Source organism: Ips typographus, linkage group LG5, assembly GCF_016097725.1.
Source record: "Ips typographus isolate SLU linkage group LG5, UJ_Ityp_2.0, whole genome shotgun sequence".
Lineage (NCBI taxonomy): Eukaryota > Metazoa > Arthropoda > Insecta > Coleoptera > Curculionidae > Ips > Ips typographus.
Window position 1 is genome coordinate 445,791 of NC_138426.1, and position 21,649 is coordinate 467,439.

The following is a 21,649-nucleotide window of genomic DNA, read 5'->3' on the forward strand; positions in this document are numbered from 1 at the left end:
TACAGGTCCCTAAACTGAAAGTTTAAACTTGTTTTGTCTATCTAAAAGCCAATTCCCTTTACGCGCATTGCAAAATTCGTCGAAACTGTCAGATTTCCAAGGAAAATAATGTTCTCGAAAGTTGGAATGGCTCTTTGGGAAACCTTCTTAACTTAAAATGTTTTTGTTGCAAAGTCCTGAACTGGTCTCCGAAGGTTTTAACCATGTCACACCTGAGATTTTCTTAGTTCGGCCATTCCACGTTCTTAAACAACTTGTTTACAAGCCGAAATGTTTGCTAATTAAAAATTAACCCACTGGGCAACTAAGTTAGTCATTTATATCCTGAGAAACTGGCTACAAAAGTAATAAATACTATTTCATATAAATATAGGGTAAAAGTTTACTTCTTAAACTAAAGCAACAAAAAAAAACCCTTATTAAACAGGAAAGTTTGTGAAACTTTCCTCGTCAATACCGCAATAAATTGAGCTAATGGCCTGTGTAAACGTTATCAGAAAAACTTCTTTCATAACCACATAAAAACAAGGCTTTACGTGATCCACCCCCTCAATTTTAGCATCGTTATTTTTGGGAGATCTGTCACAAATAAGTAAAATTAAAATGTTAAAAATTGAATAATTTTTTAGTTAAAAACAGGTTTTTTGACCAATCACAAGCTACAAACAGTGCTGCGATTCGCGCAAATGTTGTTAATTTATTATTAATATTATCAATTTAATTTTAACATGATTTGACAAATCTGGGCTTAAGTCCATTCTGACCACCCCAAACCTATGAAAAAGTTGTTTACATCAATTTTGTCAACTCTAAGACAGAAAGATGATTTTTAACTGCATCCAATTACTTTTTAAACTTTAAAACACTAAAATATTGGTTCGCTAGGAATGATTATGATTGTTTGTTTGTGTTTCAATGGGTTCTGTTCTGTCCAGAATAACTTGCCAGCACATTCGGTTGTTCAGAGGGTTGTCTGACTCTAGGTCATACTCTGGACTTTTAGCTCTCTTTGTCAAGCAAGGATTTGCTATTCTGTATTTTCTCGTGCTGTGATGGTGTATGTGGTTTCCTGTTATGCGTCTCTACTGGTGAAAGGGGGTTAGCAAGACAAACACGACAAAAGTCTCTCAAATCTACTTGGTAACTAGAGAACTCTGTCTATGTTGGGTAATTGCCAACACGTCTCTGAATCTAAATGGGACCAACAACCCTCCAGCTATTAAAGATTGGTACAGATCATGGTTTGGATCTCTGTTTATTGGGCGTTCCAGGAAAATATAATCCAGGTCCTCTACCGGATCTTGGATCGTCCGCTATTCCCAATCTAAACAAGTGCTGCTTTGTCAAGCAGTGTCCCGATCTCATTCTTATCACTTTTGTGTAATGTTTCTTCTATGCGAATACGGAATCCCATTAAACCACGAACGCTCCGGAAAACTCTGTTCTGCTGCAGCATAATGTCTGCCCCGAACCCGGAAGGAGTCTCTCCACAACTCGTCGTGATTTCTTCTTATTGTTTTTCTTATTTCTGGTAGCAAGTGATAGCTACATATTTCCATTTTTCTTCGGAACCTCCCTTATTTAACATCCCCCCAACTACGCAAGTCTGTCCGCCACCTCGTCCCCAGTGACCAGGCACCCACGCCAGGCTCCAACGGCCAATCCATCAGAAACCTCCGTGATTCTAACATTATATTGTAACATAGAAATTACACTATGTTCCGTTACCAAATATTGCATCGGTCTCCCCCTGTACAATGTCTGTGTAAGTAAGATCGGTGAATTGAGGTCATGATGTGGGTATAAATACAGCACCAAAAGAACGTACAAATCACCACCGAACTCTGGGGTCTTCCCCAGAGGGAGGTCACTGATTGATCTCTGGGTTAGTCTGGGTACGCCTCTTGTGCAACGCAACTTGGAACATTAGGTGACCAAGTGTCACACCGGAGTATCAGTCCTAACAAAGGAAATTGTAAGGGCGTGCAGCAAGAGTTGCCACACCCACTTACCTCCCTTTGCTAGTACCATAACGACCTGGCATTCACCGGCCCGAGGGCATTCACCGGCCCGATGGATGCCCTCGGACACGAGTCTAGGGTTTATTCATCTCCGATAAAGCGTTTGCCCTCCGTGAACCCTACCGCCTTCTCTGACCAACCTCCCCCATCATAATCTACGCCATCTTGGCGATCTGGGGTGGATACCTGAGTATTCTTTTTTCTGGGCTACCCCTTAACGTTACCAAATGATCTCTCCTCTTCTTACTTTCGCAATGGTACTCTGAGAGTCCGTGCATATCACCACTTTGTACAGATTTTTCATTAATGCCAACATGATTCCCTCGTGTATTGTCACAGTCTCTACCGAGCTAATGTCCAGTTCCTTGGTCAGTCTTAGGCTATAATTGAGACTAGGACAGTGCACTCCGTATCCTGTCCTGTCGGGTGTTTTTTTAGAGCCATCTGTGTATATAAATATGTGTTCCTTCATGAGAGAATCTGAGTTTTACGTTACCCTGCTGCTTACTCAGTCCAAGGTTAACAACCGGGATGTTCTTTATTTGATACCTCATTTCGTATTGGAAGCATGACAATTTACTGGAAACTCTAAATCTGCTTAAATGTAGTCTGAACTGATCGTAGGTCCGGACAATATACGGTATTTCTTTCCCCTTCCAAAAGTTGACATTAATTCTCTTTTTTACTTTTATTTGGTCTATAATGGGCAAAAGCATGATTTCTGATTTAGACTATTTTCGCTGCTAACCACTGTCTGTGATGTTCCAAGTCTTTTTCTGCAGCTTCAGCCAGCAGGGCGTTTACTGGCGTCAACCTCATGCACCCCAGTATCACTCAAAGGATCTGGAAGTGTATTCGGTTCATCGCTTGTTGGTTCCTCTTGCTCAAAGGTTTGAACAAGATGTGACCTGGTTAGGCCGTTGTACACCATCTTGAGGGTCCTGGGGTTCCCTCCCATCCAAGTTCTGCAGAATGCATTAGAAATAATAGAATTGCATTAAAATTATATTTTGTTATATCAATCCAGTAAAGTCTACAAGTTCAACAGCTCAATAACATCAATTTCGATGATTTGAAGACAGACAAAAGGTGTATCAACTTCAAACTAGATAATTTCCAGACAGAAACATGTTATTTGAGAACCTTTAGAGATTAAGAACGTTCACAATTTCTGTTTTGACAATTTCAAACAAAATAATAGATCTTTGTTCATATCCTTTCAACGAAAAGATGCCTTGTTCCACGTGACCTTTTAAGATTCCACTTGACGTTTGAAAATAATACCGTGACCTTTGTAAGTGAATTTGGTAGTTGAAAACAGTCACGTGACCTACAGAAACTCTTTTCAGCTGTAAAAATGATCACATTACCTTCAGAGCAATATTGTGACCTTAAATATGGTTACATGACTGCAAGAATATTCATTGGACTTTAAGTAGAGGCACGTGATCTTCCAGATATCTCTCGACGCGACGCTTGATAACAGTCTCGTGACCTTTTCAGGAGAATTGGATAACAATCACGTGACCTTCAGAGAAATTTTTTTTAAATCGTAAAAATGGTCTCGTGACATTCAGAACAACATTTTGACCTTATATGTGGTCACATGACTGTAAGGAAACTTAATTTAACTTTAAGTGGAGTCACGTAATCTTTGTAACAGATCATACTTGTAACTTCAGTTTCTCTACTACTAGTGGACTAAAACCACGTAACAAGAATAATAAACAATTTAAACTAGACATAAACTTTGCCAAGTAATATAGTTGGAAAATCTGGAAACTAGTGGAAACTAAAACCTAAAGAAACAAAGTTTCTCTCGTGCAAACAACCAGTTAAACACTCAAGGAAACTTTCCACGTAACACAAATGAACAGGTGATTCCCAATAAGAGCAGCTCCACACTAAATCGTTAATGCCCTAAACTTTGCGGCTAAGTCGTTTTCCGTAAGATTCTCTTCGAAAGTTTTCAGTTAAAGCACAAATCACGGCATTTCTCCGTTGAAGTCTGGAATGCCAACAGGAAAATGCATCTTTCACGATCTCAAAAGTGTACGAGGCTCTTTTAGTTCTTGAACTATAAAAAAGTTTTATTTTTACAACGAGTTGCACGTGTGTTTGTGGGTTCGTTATGATTTCCTGATATGGTGTTATAGTTTTTTTTATGTGCTGGATAATGGGTCATTACACACGCCATGTGGGTCAATATTTAATAATAAAAATGTGACATAGTATAGTAAAACTTTCTTATTATAGAGCATTCTGCATATTGTTTCATTTTGAGTAGTTTTAATTCCTTGTGACTCATTAATTAATGACAACGTTTAGTTTTACTAGGGGTTTTGCATCAAATTTATTTTTAAATGAAACTTTTCTGAATATTAATGTAATTTATATAATAATTGTTTCCATAAAATGACGTCATACGAAAACGACTCCTACGTCACGAGGCACGACAATCGCCTAGAATTCCTACTGCGCGACCAGTCCGATTTTAATAATATATCCACCGATCCACCGATAAAACTAATATCGATGACCATCCCGTATCAATATTTCAGTTATATTTTTTGTGCTTTCCCACTCTCCGAACCAACTTTGTGAACCAACAGGATAAATCAGAAAAACCAAGAAAAAAAAAAGTGGGCTACGTACAAAATTTGAGCCACATTTTATCGAAAAATTTTCTTTATGTAATGGAACTATAAATGTGTGGTGTGTCAGTGGAACTGGTGCAGTCTGACATTATTTAGTATTATAAAACCATTTTGCTTCTTTTAATAATTGAGAAGCAGGAAAAAGTACAATTAAGAATCACACTAGAACACAATACGACCGCGTGCACTAAACTAAAACGTGCCTCGTGACGTCACACGGCACCTAGACCAAAACTCGGCGTTTTGTCCCGCTTGGTCTAATTTTATCTAATTAATTTCTGGGAGATCTATCGAACTGTTAATCCTAAAGTTGTCTTTGCATCTTTTCTTGAAGAAGCAGAATGTCAACTATCTCTCACCATCAATCATGAATCCAAACAAAGCTCATATCCTGTATTTCAAATTGTTCTCTGATATCTGTGTTTGTTACTCTGTCTCTTCTTGTTTTTGCTACTATTGTTCTTAGTAGGTTCAGACACTATTAACATAACTATGTTTCAACTCGTTGGTGTCTTCGCAGACTTGCAATCTTCTGGCCCATCTGGTTTGACCAGACTATATCTCGTAGGCATATTGATAGTGCGGATGCTTTGTTGTCTTCACAACCATTCTCCGAAACAAACTGGAAGCACTAGCCTAAAACATCATTGTCGAATACCAAGCGGATTTTAGACCAGGAAGATCGACCACAGACCAATTATGCGCAGTAAAATAAGTTGTGGAGAAATGCTGGGAATATGACATTGATGTGTACCAACTCTACATGGACTTCAGACAGGCATACGACAGCATAGACAGAGAAAAGCTCTACACCATCATGCTAGACTTTAACATACCACGAAAATTAGTAAGGCTAACAAGACTAACAATGGAGAACTCTGAAAGCCGGGTGAATATACAAGGAAACCGGAATTTGGAAGAAACCTAACATCAATGAAAGAAACCTACAACTAGAAGAAGTGGGCCTAAAAGTGAATGAAGATAAAACCAAAGTATTAATACGGACCCGAAGCAATAGGAGGAGAGGCCAGAACATGATAATAGGCGACCAAAACTTTGAGGTAGTCAATGACTTTACCTACCTAGGCTGTAACATATCCAGCAAAAGGGACGAGATGAAGGAAATCCAACGAAGAATCAGTAATGCCAATAAAGTATACTAACATATTTCAGCCATAATCAGATCAGGGAATGTCCATAGGAAAATAAAATTGAAACTTTCTAAAGCAATAATACGCCCAGTGTTATGCTATGGAAGCGAGCCCTGGACGCTCTCACAAAGAGCGGAAACAATGCTGAAAGCTTTCGAAAGAAAGATCTTACGCAGAATATATGGACCAGTCCAAGAAAATGAACAGTGGAGAATAAGATCTTCGTAGAAGCAGACCTAGAAACAACAATAAGATTACAAAGACTTAAATGGGCCGGCCATTTGCAGAGGATGGATGAGTCAAGTCATCAAGAGTAGTCAAGAGGATTTTCAACCAAAAACCGGAAGGTAAAAGACCGGTTGGATGACCAGGGGCGAGATAGGCAGACAAAATCCAAGGGGACGCTCGATCCATGCTCGGAACTCCAAATTGGAGGAAGGCGGCGGAGGACAGGGATGGCTGGAGGAAGAAAATAGAGGAGGCCAAGGCTCGATTTGTGCTGTACCGCTATAGGATGGATGGATGCTTTGTTAATATGGTTACTTAGGTCATTAACTGGGTCGTGGGAACATGATATTATGCCCAGATATCTGAATTACTTCACCTGTTCTAGAGGGTCGTCCTATACCACTATCTTACATCTTAGTGATCTTTTGCGATTTTTTACACTTAGAGAGAGAGATTAAAATGAGGTCAAACATTTCTTACCTTATCAATTATACATATAAGATCTATTATACTTCCAACGTCCACGTGATGTTCTCCTGATCGACTTCCTTGGATGGTTGCTTCTGGAACGACGATTTGAAGATTGGCAAAGTGAGAGATAACACCCTGACTGTTAGATATCTGAAAAAGGAATCATGTAATTGGTTTTGTGTAACATTTGTCCTGTAACTAAGTTTAAATATCAAATAATAATTGTAATTTCCAGAGACTTTGATATTAATTATCGTCTTTTTTCGTGCATTGTATTATTTAGTAAAACTTTTTATAACTTTTGTAATTTGAGTTGAAAAGGTTGGGAAAAAAATTCTCAGTAAACTGGACTGAATTATTCCGAACATTTAAAAAGCAAAGTCAAACAAAGACTCTCCTATATTAAAAGTCAGCTTAAAATTAATAGGAAACGTCAACACAAAGCTATGCAAATTTAATATTCTTAAATATTCAAAAGCAGTCAGATTCCTTGATTAAATTTAGCAGTTTTTGCCCGACCTTCGTTATGACTTTCCTTAAGGGGGTTCAGTTTTTTTCAATCCTGTTACGTACAGCTCCAAATTAAATGGATTGATTGCTTGCAAAAAATGACGTTTGTTAAGTTGTATTGCTGAATCTTGGGATGGAACATTTTTAAATTGGGGATTTCTTTAAGGGGGAAGCTTCACTTGATCGGTTGTCATGCTAATTTTGTGAAATAAACTCAAGCTTCTTACATTTAAATTGCTGAAACTGCAAAAAACCTGCCTTAATGGTAAATAAACTGAAATTGTGTATTTTATTAATGGAACTTGTTTGGTTATCATGCTGAATCCGACTGATGAAAATTAAAGATTCAGAAACTACCAATTTTTGTGTATTATCCAAACCTAACCATTTTCCAGGCTAAAACTGCATATCAGAAATAATAAAATCGTTGGTTTTATTGCTAAAATTGAATGTTTTAAACGATGAAATTTGGTATTTTAATTACTGAAAACAATGATATACTGACAAAATTGTGAAATTGGTAAAATTTTATATTTTACTTAATGAATAGACACATTTCACTTTTAAATAAAAATTAAATTGTTACTTTTATTGCTCTAAAACTACAATTTCCAAAAGTGACAGTGACATTAATTGTCAAATAGAATTTATGAATAATGCTGCCAACTTAATGAAAAAAAATTTGATTACGAAGACCAAAACTAAATTACAAATCCACTGAATTTGTTTGCGTACCTAAAATGTTTGATTGAAAAGTTCTCTAAGGCTTTCAGTTTTATTTGTGTTTATATCTTAAATGAAAGCTCATTTTACAGGAAAATTGCTTGTTTCATGGGTAATTAATCAGCAGGTTGCTGTTGATTTTGCAGCTTTATTTTAAGAAGCCAGAGGCAGTCAATCATGAAAATATACTTTTTTTTTATTATTTTATAATAGCTATTTAAGATTAAAAAATATAAATTAGCAGAAGTTGCAATAAACAGTTTTAAAAATTCATATTTACTACCTTAACAGTTGCTCCATATGACACGCGACTGTTTTAAATGTCAGAATATTAAATGGTCACGTGACCGTTTCTAAGTTTAAACGGATGTCTTGTGTTGTGGGGTCTAAACCCAAAGGTCCTCAAGTGGCTCAACTGTGCTGTAGTTAGACCCATTTTGACATATGGAGCTATTGTTTGGTGGCCCAGTGTCGAAAAGACGACGACGCGATTACAACTGGACAAGGTCCAAAGATTCGAGTGCTTATCCATTACTGGTGCTATGAGAACGGCCCCCACCAGAGCCCTAGAGGTGTTGCTGAATCTCAGGCCATTAGACATTTTTATTAAGATGGAAGCCGTACGTGCAGCATACGATGGACCATCTACAAGCGGGTTCGTGTGTGGAACGTGGCTACTGAGCGGTGTCCGATTCTTCTCATGCGTAGTGACCATATGTCTCCGATACTAAAACCCTCGAGCTTCCTCAGGGTCGTCATGTCTAGTCGCGAAGTCTGGGGGAGCGATAGGGCACCACCATTTATGAAAGAGGGATCCTGTTGCTTTACTGACGGATCTATAACGAACGAACGTGCTGGAGCGAGTTTCTTTGCTGACTCGAGTCGGATTAAAAGACACATGCCACTGTCTTCCAGGCAGAAGTATTTGCAATCTTGTCCTGCGGGCTGGAACTATTGACCAGTCCCGTAATTGGACAGAATATTAATATCTGCTCAGATAGCAGGCCAGCCATCCAAACACTCAGTACCGAGAAGGTAAGCTCCCGGCTGGTGCTGGAATGTAAAACAATCCTCGAGATACTCTCGTTGGAAAATAACATCCGCCTCATTTGGGTGCCAGGACATTCTGATGTTCCTGGCAATGAACGAGGACCGCTTGTCTAGATTGGGAGCACAAGTGTCGCCCATCGGTCCTGAACCGTTTGTTGGGATCTCAAAGAGTACGGCTACACGCTCCATGGGGGCCTTGGCCAGCCAATTGTTTCACTGCCGCTGGGTTGCCACCTCGGGCATGACAGACCAAGACAGACCAAGGAACTCATAGGTGGCCCCAGTGCTCTGAAAACTAAACAACTACTGAGACTCGACAGAAGCAATTTAAGAACGGTGACAGGCTTTTTGACCGGTCATTGTCACCTTAGACGAAATCAGTCTCTGATGGGTGTTGCTGAGGATCCCGAATGTAGGGGATGCTAGAAGATGAAGAAACAGCCAATGCTGTTGCCCAGGGACATAAGGTACTTATGCCCCAGCAACCTGGTGGCTTTTATAAAGGACACTGGGCTGCTGTAGCACCCTTACTGGCGTGACGTGACGGGCCCATATAGGAGGCCTATACGTTTTCCAAGGGCAGGACCCCCCGCATCACACACACACACACGGATATCTTTTAAAGCCACTCTTTTTAAGGTAAAAATGATCCCGTGACATTTTCAATCATCAAATTTAAGTCACGTAACTTTTTTCATAGGAAAAATGGTCACGTGACGATTTTCAGTCAACAATTTTGTCTACTGACACTTTTTTAACGTTAAAACGGAATCCTAAATGTCATGTGAGAGTTTTATTTTAACTGGCGTATTTGTGAGGTCACGTGACCGTTTTTTAGTTTTAAACACTGAATCACGTGACTATTTTTAAGGTTAAAATGTAAACTTAACGTCACCTGATTTTCATGTGACTTGAGTTTTCAGCCACTCTGTATAATTTAGAAATAATGTCTTTTTGTAATAATAGTTCAGAAACCCCTTATAGTCGTATATTAACAAAGAATATTTAGAGACAGATTGCAAATTCTGAATTATACATAAGAATATACAGGGTGTTCCATCTGAAATAACAATGGTGCCGCTACTTTTGCATTCAAGCAAGTCACTTTCTTTATTTCAGTTATTTTGACAGATACATCAAAAATGAGCACCAACTATAGTCCATAGTGTAAGCTTGCAGAAACCATGAAAGTATTAGTATACCATCAATTTGTGTTACTAAAATATTTTTCTGGACGTCACTGGTTTATTTCACTTCTTAACCTTATCTCAAACCGACTTATGATATCGCAATGCGTAAATTGCTTGTTACCTGAGCATGCAAAAGTCAACAAACATATAATTTAAAAGAGATTTGCGTTGATACAATCAACTTTTGAGTGACAAGCTACTTATTTACTGCAACTCTTACGTAACTAATATATTTTATAATAATTAAGCGGATAATTAAAAACTAGTGAACAGAAGCAAAGAGGAATTTTATTAAATTATTAAATAGAAGGTCGCTCGTTCATCTCCGGGAGTTTCTGAAATGAATAGCGAATATCAACTAAAAGTTGTACAATTTTAATGAGCTTAAATATTCAAAAGCCATTTGACTCTCATCAGGCGGATTAAATGTAACAAGGCTTTGGTAATTTTCCTCCTTTTGACAAGGTTCTTTTAGTATAGTTTGACTAGAAATTGAAACGTTCGTTTAAAAATGGAAAATTGTATAGCAGGCTAGTTAAGTTGCATATTTTTCTAAAATCAGAAAAAATGCGAAAAAACACTGCGAAAAAACACTTAAGTGAGATTTTGAATTAACTCAACAAACTTTATTTAATCATTACACAACAATTTACAACACTAAAAGTCACTTTTAAACCACTTTGCTGCATTACATCACTTTCTGTACCTTAAGGATAAAACACCTAAAGGCAATCTTGTAGAGCATGAAATTTGCTATAAAGCTCCAGGACCGGACGGAATACAGACATGGTTCCTTAAACTTTTGGAAGTATCAATAAAAATGATCTGAAAAATATTTAACAATATCTATGACACAGGCAACATCCCGAAAGAATGGCTCATCTCTGAGTTTATATTGCTGCTCAAGAAACAAGGGGCAAAGAAATGCGGAGAATACAGAACCATAAGCTTAGTGAGCTCTTAAGGTTATCCATCGCAGAGAGAGTAGCAGACACACAATTTGGCTTCATGAAAGGAGTTGGAACAAGAGAAGTACTGTTCAGTATACAAGTATTATTCCAACGGTGTAGGGACATGAATTGCGACATTTATACCTGCTTTGTGGACTACCAAAAGGTGTTTGACAAAGTCCAACATCAGAAGCTGATATAAGTGCTGAAAGGCACCAGAATGGATGATAAAGACCTCAGAATTATATAAAACCTGTACTGGAACCAAAAGGCAACCCTGGGCTGTCACGAAGTCCTTAACACTCTTGGAAAATCCAACAGCGTTACCCTGATGTGGATTCCGGGTCACTCCGACTTCACAGGAAATGCCAAAGCCGACAAACTGGCTAAGCTGAGTTTAGAGGCGGCCTACATCGGCCCAGAACCGGCACTCGGCATGGCGTACGGTGAAGCAAAGAAAATCATCACGGAGTGGTGTTATCAGGAACACTTCGACCTATGGCTGAGAACTACAGGGTTGGCTCACTCCAAGGAGTTTATTAGGGGGCCCTCTAAGAACAGAACCAACAATCTCCTGCAACTCAGCATACCACACCTGAGGGCAGTGACGGCGCTGTACACTTTTCACTGTCAGCTAAGGGCTCACATGCACCGGATAGGCCTGGCGGAAGGCGTCGAATGCCGCTGGTGTATGGAAGATGACGGGTCGGTCGCGCACCTACTGTGACGTTGTCTGGCTCTGGCCAACTCCAGGTCTTCCATATTTGAACGGGCGGATGTACGCCCAGGAGACCTGAACAACCTCTCATCCAGAGCAGTTATTCGGTTCCTCAGGGAGTCGAGTATTCTGGATGAGAATTATATATTGTCTGAGCCACAATAGACCTGCGGTCGCGGTGGAGGGCAGAATATGTCCACTCACGGTACATAAGTATCAACTATCAACTGGAACCAAACAACCACCATAAAAATCAACGCCGGAGATGAAACAACAGAGGCAGTTAACATTCTGCGGGGCGTACGACAAAGGTGTATCATCTCCCCTCTGATATTCAAGCTGTGTTGAGAAGAGATATTTAGAGAGGCTCTGGAAAACGATGATAATGAAATTCTTGTAAATGGTGAACTGCTTAATAATATCCGATATGCATATGATACCGTCATATTTGCAGATAGTATAGAAGGTCTACAACAGCTAATGAACAAAGTAAATGAAGTAAGTGAAAGATATGGACAAAAAATGAACATCAACAAAACGAAATTCATGGTCATAAGTAAAGAAAAGAAAGAAAATTGCCAACTATTTATTAAAAATATACCAATAGAACGGGTATCCAAACTTGTCTACCTGGGAACCTTAATAAACGAACAGTGGGACCACTTACAAGAGATCAGATGTAGAATAGAAAAAACAAGAGATCCCTTCATCAAAATGTCTAAGCTATTCAAAAGCCATTAACCTCAAATTAGATATCAAAGTAAAACTCCTGCGCTGCTATGTGTTCTCCATATTGTACTATGGCATGGAATCCTGAACATTGACCGAAGCTACACAAAAGAAGCTCGAAGCCTTCGAGATGTGGCTATACAGAAGGATCCTTAGAATATCATGGGTAGATAGAGTGACCAACGAAACAATACTGGAAAGAATGGGGAAGGAAAAAGAGGTGATGAAAACGATTAAGAGAAGGAAACTGGAATATCTCGGACATATAATGAGAAATGACAACAAATACAAACTCTTAAAATCCATCCTCCAAGGAAAAGTGTTTGGAAAGAGAGGGCCCGGAAGAAGAAGGATATCATGGCCCAAGAACCTAAGGACATGGTATTCAAAAACAACCACGGAACTGTTTAAAGCTGCAGTCAACAAGGTCATCACAGCCAGGATGGTCGTTAATATTCGACACGAATAGGCACTAGAAGAAGAAGAATCAATTTGAAGAAAAAAAAAGAGCTAAAATTTTGCTGTCTTATTTTTTTTGACGAGCAGTTTAATTGAAAAATACCATTTTGATGCATTATGTCACTTTCTGCCCTGAAACTATTTAAGGAGGCCTTTAAGGATGAAAGCACCTAAATGTTATCTTATAAAGCAAGACATTTTCTACAACTTTTCTTATTAACACAACAAAAATCAAACAAAGTATAGTCGAAAAGGGGCACTTTCTACCCTGTAACTCCTTGAAGAGATCCTTTAAGGATGAAAACACCTAAATGTAATCGTGTAGAGCATGAAATTAATATAAAGAGGCAGAATTTATTTATGGTACTTTTGATGTTAATTATTATTTTCTTGAAGTGTAGAAAAGTGTTTGAAAGTCTGAGATATGAGGTGTATCCCAGAAGTTATTTTTTATTTTTTAATTTTTCTGTTCGTCTTAAAGACGAACAGAGTTATGGAAATTCTGCTGACGCCATTTTTAATATCACCAAAAAGCACAACACTGAACTTTTTAAAATAACCGAAATACCTTACAATACTGTCAAGAATGGTACACCCTGTACGTACAATGAAACGAAACGTAAAACTAGTGTTTCGCAGAGTGAGTTTGGATCAATATAGATAATTCCAATTTTTTGGAAACGAATCAGATAGCATTGGAGAGACCAAACCAAATCACATTTGGCCCGACATACAAGACCAACGGCCATTTAACAAAAGCCAGCAAAAACTTAATGAACCAGCCACGTCAGTTAAGGAAAGATTAATCTTGCGGCTATAACGAATGGGGACAACTTACGCCTAGCAATTGTGGTTTGTTCCGAAAGAATTCCCTGTATTTCGACTTTTTCCCGCAAAAGGAAAAACAATGGAATCCGCAGGAAATTGGATAGATGTCCAAACAGACATCTACGGTATTTCTCAAATAAACACTTGTACCGGTCTGTTGTTTTTTTTTTAGTCCGCCAACCGTTGTTTGCAAGGTCAATTTTTGATTTTTTAAGAGTCAGTTCTATAAGCTGAAGTGAAACATTAATCTAAAGTTTAACTGTAACTTGTCAAAGCTAGTTTTTGAAGTTTAATGCTCGGTTTATCTCACCAAATTAAAAAATAAACTAAACTTTCATTTCAGTTAAATTAATTTCCTTAATGTTTAAGTTACACGTTTGTATATAACATGCTCTACTTAAAATTGTAACTTTACATTTTTGAGTGATGAAGGAAAAAAAATACTATAAAATGAGCCAAAACTGGCCTTTCTAGCTCTTCGTGTAACCGAAATATTGAATTTCAAAAAGTAGTAAAAGGAGATTCCTATTACCCCCATTCTTTCTACCTTTTTGAAAAATAAAAAATTTTAAAGTGCTTTTTTTGTACTTATTTTTTATACAGTGTGACCCATTTAGAATGGAAACACCCCTATAAAATTTTAGGTTATTAACCGATTTCAATGATTTTTTTTTGAAATAATTAGGAATGAAATGTCTATTACGGGAGAAAATTTTAAATATTTATTTCAGTTTTCAGGTCATATTACGATACTTTTTCTTGATAGAAAATGGAGAATTTTTATTAGCGATTTTTTTTATTGAAAAAATTACTAAGCCACTGGATCTATAGTGCTTTCAAATAGCTGTGACCAAAATTTTTTTTTATTTTATTTATTTTTTTTTTTTTGATTTTTTTTTTTTTTTGATTTTTTTTTTTGATTTTTTTTTTTTTTTAGAAATTAATCAATTAATAATTAATAATAAACAAGTAAATAGTAACACCATTTCTATGGCAACAGTTGATGCAGGGTGTTCTTTTGTGACCGTTAGCTTAGAGAATTTTTGAATTTTAATTTGTCATAACTTTGTTATTAATGAATGGATTTTCATGAAATTTTGGTCACAGCTATTTGAAAGCACTATAGATCCAGTGGCGTAGTAATTTTTTCAATAAAAAAATCGCTAATAAAAATTCTCTATTTTCTATCAAGAAAAAGTATCGTAATATGACCTGAAAACTGAAATAAATATTTAAAATTTTCTCCCGTAATAGACATTTCATTCCTAATTATTTCAACAAAAAAATCATTGAAATCGGTTAATAACCTAAAATTTTATAGGGGTGTTTCCATTCTAAATGGGTCACACTGTGTATGTATTATATTTTTTATTTTTTTATTTGAACTCTTATGGATTTCAATAAAACGCCATTAGAAAGAGCATAAAAAAATACTACAAAATGAGCCAAAACTGGCCTCTCTAGCTCTTCATGTTACCGAGATATTGAATTTCAAAAATTAGTAAAAATAAATTCCTAATACCCCCCTACATACTCTCATTGTATAGCTATTTATGTAACCAGTTACGAAAAGATCGATTTTGTGTAACGAATGAATTTTTGTAGGGCGAGCGCAGCGAGGTCCTACAATTTGAATGAGTTACACAATAAGACATTTTCGAAACGTGTTGCATACATAATTTTTTCTAATTTTGACCAAAAAGCGGTAAAAACCATCTTTTAAAGTGATTTAACACAAATATTCACTTTCATAGCACCTTGTATAAACTGTGACAACGACATGTTATGATGGATGTCGCCCATATGTTTCTACGGAAATGCATAAAAACAGGGAGTGATGAAATGAACTTTTCATAACTAGTTACATAAAGTATCACTTTATGTAACTAGTTACATAAAGTAAAACGTTTTGTCACTCTAATCAGTTTTGAAAAGTGTCACTTTATTTGCCAAAATTAGAAAAAATATTTTTCAAAATTAGTAAAAGAATAATTTTTAATGAGATTTCAATTTTATCAGCAGGAAAATTAATTTTATCTTTAAAATTGATCATTGTGAGTTTGAAGTGAAATTCAGGCTAATTCGTGGATTCTCTGTCACTGTTCGTTGTGATAAACTCTCGTACATTTAAAGTGTGAAACTTTATTTGTTTTTTCTTTCATTCCCTGTTTATGGGTTTTATTCCATAACTCCGAAATGTTTAGAAACATAAATCGAGCAAATATTTAACCAGCTTGAAACTATTTATGTTTAATCCGCTAATTTGAATGACAAAGTTGCGCCTACTGTAACGCAAATGAATCGTTAAAATATGGATAGCATTGTGTATTTGGAATGGCAGCTTTGTTCCCGCAAACCTCGAATTATATTTCTGGAGCTTTGTTGTTTATAATGATAATTTCACGCGCTAATTTCCCATTCTAATGACGACCAACCTGACGGTATTGTTACACTACAAACTGTTTATGCGTCCTTAGGGTCGCGAATTGTCTATTAATAATTTTGCTTTAAGCCTAATGACTAGGAAATGTGTTTAGGTTACCAAATACCATGTTTTTGCGTAAAAACTATACTGCTTAGATTGTAAGTAGTACTGGTTGCTAGACCATTTTTTATTCTCCCTTTAAAAGGAAACAGGCAATTACTAAAAGTAACCTTAATTTATTGCCAACTTTTTTTAAACTATGCAGCCTCAAAGATAAATTACATTAAAACTTTAAAGGGCTTCGTTGCAAAATGTTTTTGCTTGCCTAGTTTCAGAACTTCTTTTAGGAAAACATTTTACTTTGGTTCCAATTTAAAGTAAAATGTCTGGATCTTGAGTAAACCTTTAAAATAAAATCCCAACTTTAATAATAATTGTATTTGTTTTGACAAAATATACGCCAAATTTTGACTATTTAAAACTGAGACATTCTGTTTAATTTACTATACGGGGTGTCCGTTTTACGAGCCTCACCATGGGGAACTCGGTTATTTGAAGAGATAGAAGGAAGTTTAAATTGGTTTCAAACTCAGAATTTACATTTTAACATTGCAAACACTATTCAATTGTTATTGATTTTTCTTAATAGAGTGAAACTCAAAGTAAACTGGGATGACGTCAGAAATTTCACCAGTTCGTGCCAATATACATTTACTCAAAAACTCAAAAAGTATTATTGTAATTTTGCAAGTAAATAAGATCAATTTTTGCATTCAAACGGGGTTGTTCCAAAGGAAATTGAACTATATTGACATACCTATTCCACATTGTAAAAATATTTCAGTTCATTCTTGCCTTACGTCAATGCAATTCAACCTTTTCCTAATTGTTATGAATTTAAAATTAATTTAAATTAATTTATTAAACAGGTAGTCCACAAAATTATAAATTAAAACTTTTCCTGACAACTGTCAAAAGTCAATCAGCTGCGACGCAAAATTACCACTCCATAGTTCTCCAGCTTGTATAATATAAATCACACTGTACATACATTGTATTTCTAGCTCTATGGAGCGAAGTTTGACAGTTGACGTTAAGTGACGTATGTACGAAAACCTTCCCTAACGTCAAAACTGACATATTTGGCTTCATGAAGCTTTTAAACTAATTTTTCAAATTTTTACAGTGCAATTCCTCAAAGAAACACTATCAGAGTATCTATTTGGCATTTTTTACGTTCAGGTCACTGGTGACTGAATTTTGACAGTTATGACAGCTGTCAAGTGACGCAAGCAAAGTATTAAACCGATTCTTAACGTCCCAACTCTTAATTTTTGTTCCATGAGGCTTTGAACACAACTTCCAGTGTAAATCCTCAAATTAGCGATCATTTCTAATTTTATAGTTCATGTCACTGGTAAACAGGTTTCGACAGTTATGACAGCTGTCACGTGACGTGAAAAAAAAAAATAAAAGTATTCCTTTACATCAGAACTGTCAAATTTGGCTCCATGGAGCTATAAACACAAGTAACAATGCAATTCCTCAAAGAAACATATCTGTTGAATATTTTATACTTTCACGTCACTGGCGAGTGAGTTTTGACAGAAATGACAGCTGTCAAATAACGTCCAACTGTAAAATTTGGCTCCATGAAGCTATAAACAGAATTTCCAGTGTAATTCTTGCTTTTGGTTTTAAAATAAGCTGTGTATACTTTCAGGTCACTGGCGAGTGAGTTTTGACTGTAATGACAACTGTCACGTGACGCAAGCAAAGTTTTAAAATGATTCGTAACGGTTCTATTGTCAATTTTTGTTTCATGGGGCTTTAAACACAAGTTTCAGTGTAAATCCGCAAATTAGCGATTATTTCTAATTTTATAGTTTCATGTCACTGGTAAACAGGTTTCGACAGTTATGACAGCTACCACGTGACGCCCAACTGTCAAATTTGGCTCCATGAAGCTATAAACAGAACTTTCAGTGTAATTCTTGCTTTTGGTTTTAAAAACTGTAGCGTCATTTTCAATTTTCATTATACCTTCATATTACTTTTTATAAGTACTATGGTATAGTAATAATCAAACTGTATTGCAATGACGTCACAGCAGGTAAAAACAGTAAAATGTAATCGCATAAATAAAATAGTTAGTTAAATTTGTCAGTTTGGCAACATTGCTAACACGCTTTTAAACCAACTTGGTAGAATTTGTCAGTTGTTTTTAAGATAAAGCTTTTGTTTCGTATATTGTAAACCCTGCTCCCTGTTTATCATAGTAAAATACATAAGCAAATTTGAAGCACCATCAATAAAACCGTCACGAATTTCTTCGCGAGCCACAATTACGTTATGCAAATATCCTAAGTCTTTACGTATTCAAGATTCGAATGGAAATACGTTGCTACAGTTAGAGGGACTTATTATTTCAAACTGAATAATAGTCAAACTACCTGCAATTGGTTAAAATAGGAACTTTGTGGTCTGTATATAATGACTGTGGTTATTTTATGTTTGAGTACTTTTGTGGTTTTTCCATGAAAATCTTTCCATAAGTACCATAGTAAAAGCTAGATTATGAGAAAAGCACCATTGCAACTGTTTATTTTACGTTTTTTAAGTGGCCATGTACGTGACGTCACCTGATATCAAATTTCTCCAAAAGTGTCAAAGACCTCTAAATGCTACTGCGAGCCATTTTAAATGCTATTGGAATATGTTATATGAAATCCACAAGTGTTTTAATCACTCCTCACTTCTTAGTCTCAAAATCGTTATCTCATGAAATCAGGAATTAACTTTAGTTTTCCATGTTTTCTTCCAAACTTTCTAGAATCGTTTTAAATTGCCAGAGATTGATCATCAAAAGAGCCAACAAGATGTAAACTGGAGATTAACCAGAAAAGTGTAGAACAAGTAAATGAGTTCAAATACTTAGGAGCTGAGATAACAAGTTATGGGAATCTACAGAATGAAGTCAGAGAACAAACTATGAAAACGTCTCGAATATCAGGATGCCTAAGAGACATTGGGTGGAAAAACAAATACCTTAACATAAACAGTAAAATAAGAGTATATAAATCGACAATCTGACCTGTCATAACGTATGCAGCAGAAACAAGATCAGACACATCGAAAACATTATAAATGATGCGAACGGTTGAACTGAAAATAATAAGAAGTATACACGAAAAAACACTACACGACAGAATCAGGAGCAAAGACCTTTTGGAGGTTATCTCCGAGAAGAGGCGAATGACGTAGTAATGTGTGTTTCGTCCCAGGAGCTGTTTTTGGACTTATCAGTAAGGCTTGGCAGCTCCTTGCCTTATACACACGTCAGTATACGACGTGGAACTTACATAAGTACTTTGGCACAGAAAAACCGAACTTGCCACAACAAGGAAAACATTAGAGAAGGTGCAGAAACTTACATGTCTTTGAATAACAAGAGCCATGAGCTACCCCCCACGGCAGAACTAGAATTAATTCTCGTCCTCACACCGCTCCACATCATGGTGATAAGAACTGCTTGGGGTGCACATCTCAGGTTGGATAAGAGGGGATTTAAAAGGAGAGCACACAGTGCAAGGGACACACTGCCTACTGGCAGTGCACACTTCGCCGATCTCCCAACTAACGAAATCATCAGGAAGTTTAGTTTCGAAAAACAATTTCGAACGAAACTGAGCATTAAGAGAGATTTGAGCAGAGGAAAGCTGAAGAAGAACTTGCAAAGCAACGCACTGGCAAAGATTTCCAGGACTGAGGCAGGCCAAAGATCTCCTCAGCAATTTTAACCGAGCAAGATCGAAGACACTGATTAACCTCAGCAAATTTAGTCTCAAGGCATTAACGGGGTTTCTAACGGGTCATTGTCGACTCAGAGAACACCTAAGGAAGCTAGGCCTAGAAGATGCGGATTTTGCGGAGAAGAACCAGAAACACCCCACCACATCTTGCTGGAGTTTTATGTTGTACGCCACAGAAGATCACCTCAGCTGGCTGAGGAAGAAATACCTCGAACAGACCCACTCAAGATCCGGAAATTCCTAAAGGAACTAAATCTTGAAGAACTGCTATGAACAAGGAAACCATGAGATAGCAGAAGAAGATGGGGTACAATAGATCTAATCAGGTCGTAGAACATCTGTCACCATCCACACCTACCATTACCATTACATAAGTACTTATCTACTGTCTTGGAATGACGGCGTGATATTGGAGAATTAGAACTGTATTGCTGGTTGCATATTTGTGAGAGACAGTAGTTGCAAGGCATGTCGCCCACAACCTTAGACAACAGAGGGATATACAGGACATAGGAAGGTGGGTAATACAGGAAAGAAAATACTGGAAAACAAAAAATACTGGTAAACAGGAAGACAACAGACTTGAAAAATTAGCAAAAACAAACTATCCAGACCTCCAAAAGGCTGGAATGAGTACTGGACATCAACGTCCGAAGAGGCATAAATGGACAAAACAGGCGTTAGCACCTATATGGACACTCATATTAGAAAGAGGAAGAAGCAAACATAGTTTAATTAAGACATTTTGTAGTCTCCTCGAGAATATAGCAAACTTGACAAAGAACATCATGTTTAACGACGTGAACAAAACTTCCCGAACAACTTCTCTGTGTATTTATCTTGTACTAAACTCCATATATTTGCTTGTGCGTTGACAGTTTCTCCTCATTCTAGTGAAAAATTGACGTTCTATTTTATACTTTTAGTTTAAGTTTGGCCATTTTCATTACTACGGCTCTTTGGAACTATAATTGAACATTATTCTTCTGAAATCAAAAGCTGGATTGAACGGTTATATTCAACGCAGTGTAGAGGGCACAATATCTCCGATAATATTAAAAGTTGGTTCTGGATGCATCGACCACATTCATGTTAAACAAGTTCGTTAATGCCCAAACTAAGAGTAGACAATTTATCAATATCACAGAGTTTAATAGATCAGCGAATGCAAATTAGTGTACATTGTAAGTCGTGAATTGCACTATCAGGGACAATGCAACTAATGACGTAACTCGGGCGCTATTGCCATTTATAATTCGGATCGTTATTAGCATGAGACAAATACCCCGCATCAGGCGAGATAAGGAATATTTTATGGAGAAATTTGCAAACGCCACCGCTTGTCGCAAGAATAATAATTGTGTGATGTGAGACAGCATTCCGCAGTCAATGGAACATTGCTCCGCTTTTGGATCGTCCGAATGTTGAAATATACAGGGTGACTTAAACCTGTATTCAAGTATTAAAACATGTTTTCCAACGCAGCAACTCTCAATATTGTCACACCCGTGTGAGTAGTTACGGTGCACACCCAGTAACCACCATAGTCAGCAAGGTTAAGTTAGGACGAGAGACGAATATAAAAACCACCGAACCACCAAACTCTGGGGTCATCCCCAGGTCACTGGTCAACAGTCTCTAATTTAAAGTGGTGAGACTGATCGCTACCCTCTTAGGATCCCAGGATGAGAAGAGAAGGATTCTCTCGTAACTTAAAGTGACCGTTA

General features: G+C 36.9%; 1 protein-coding gene across 1 annotated transcript in view; it reads right to left on the reverse strand.

Annotated features, from left to right (window-relative positions):
* Window positions 1-21,649, reverse strand: part of dpr12 (defective proboscis extension response 12) — a 202,839-nt gene that overhangs the window by 31,186 nt on the left and 150,004 nt on the right. The window contains exon 5 of the mRNA XM_081980717.1: window positions 6,538-6,678. Coding sequence (XP_081836843.1) covers window positions 6,538-6,678 — 141 coding nt within the window. The remainder of the gene's footprint in view (window positions 1-6,537; window positions 6,679-21,649) is intronic.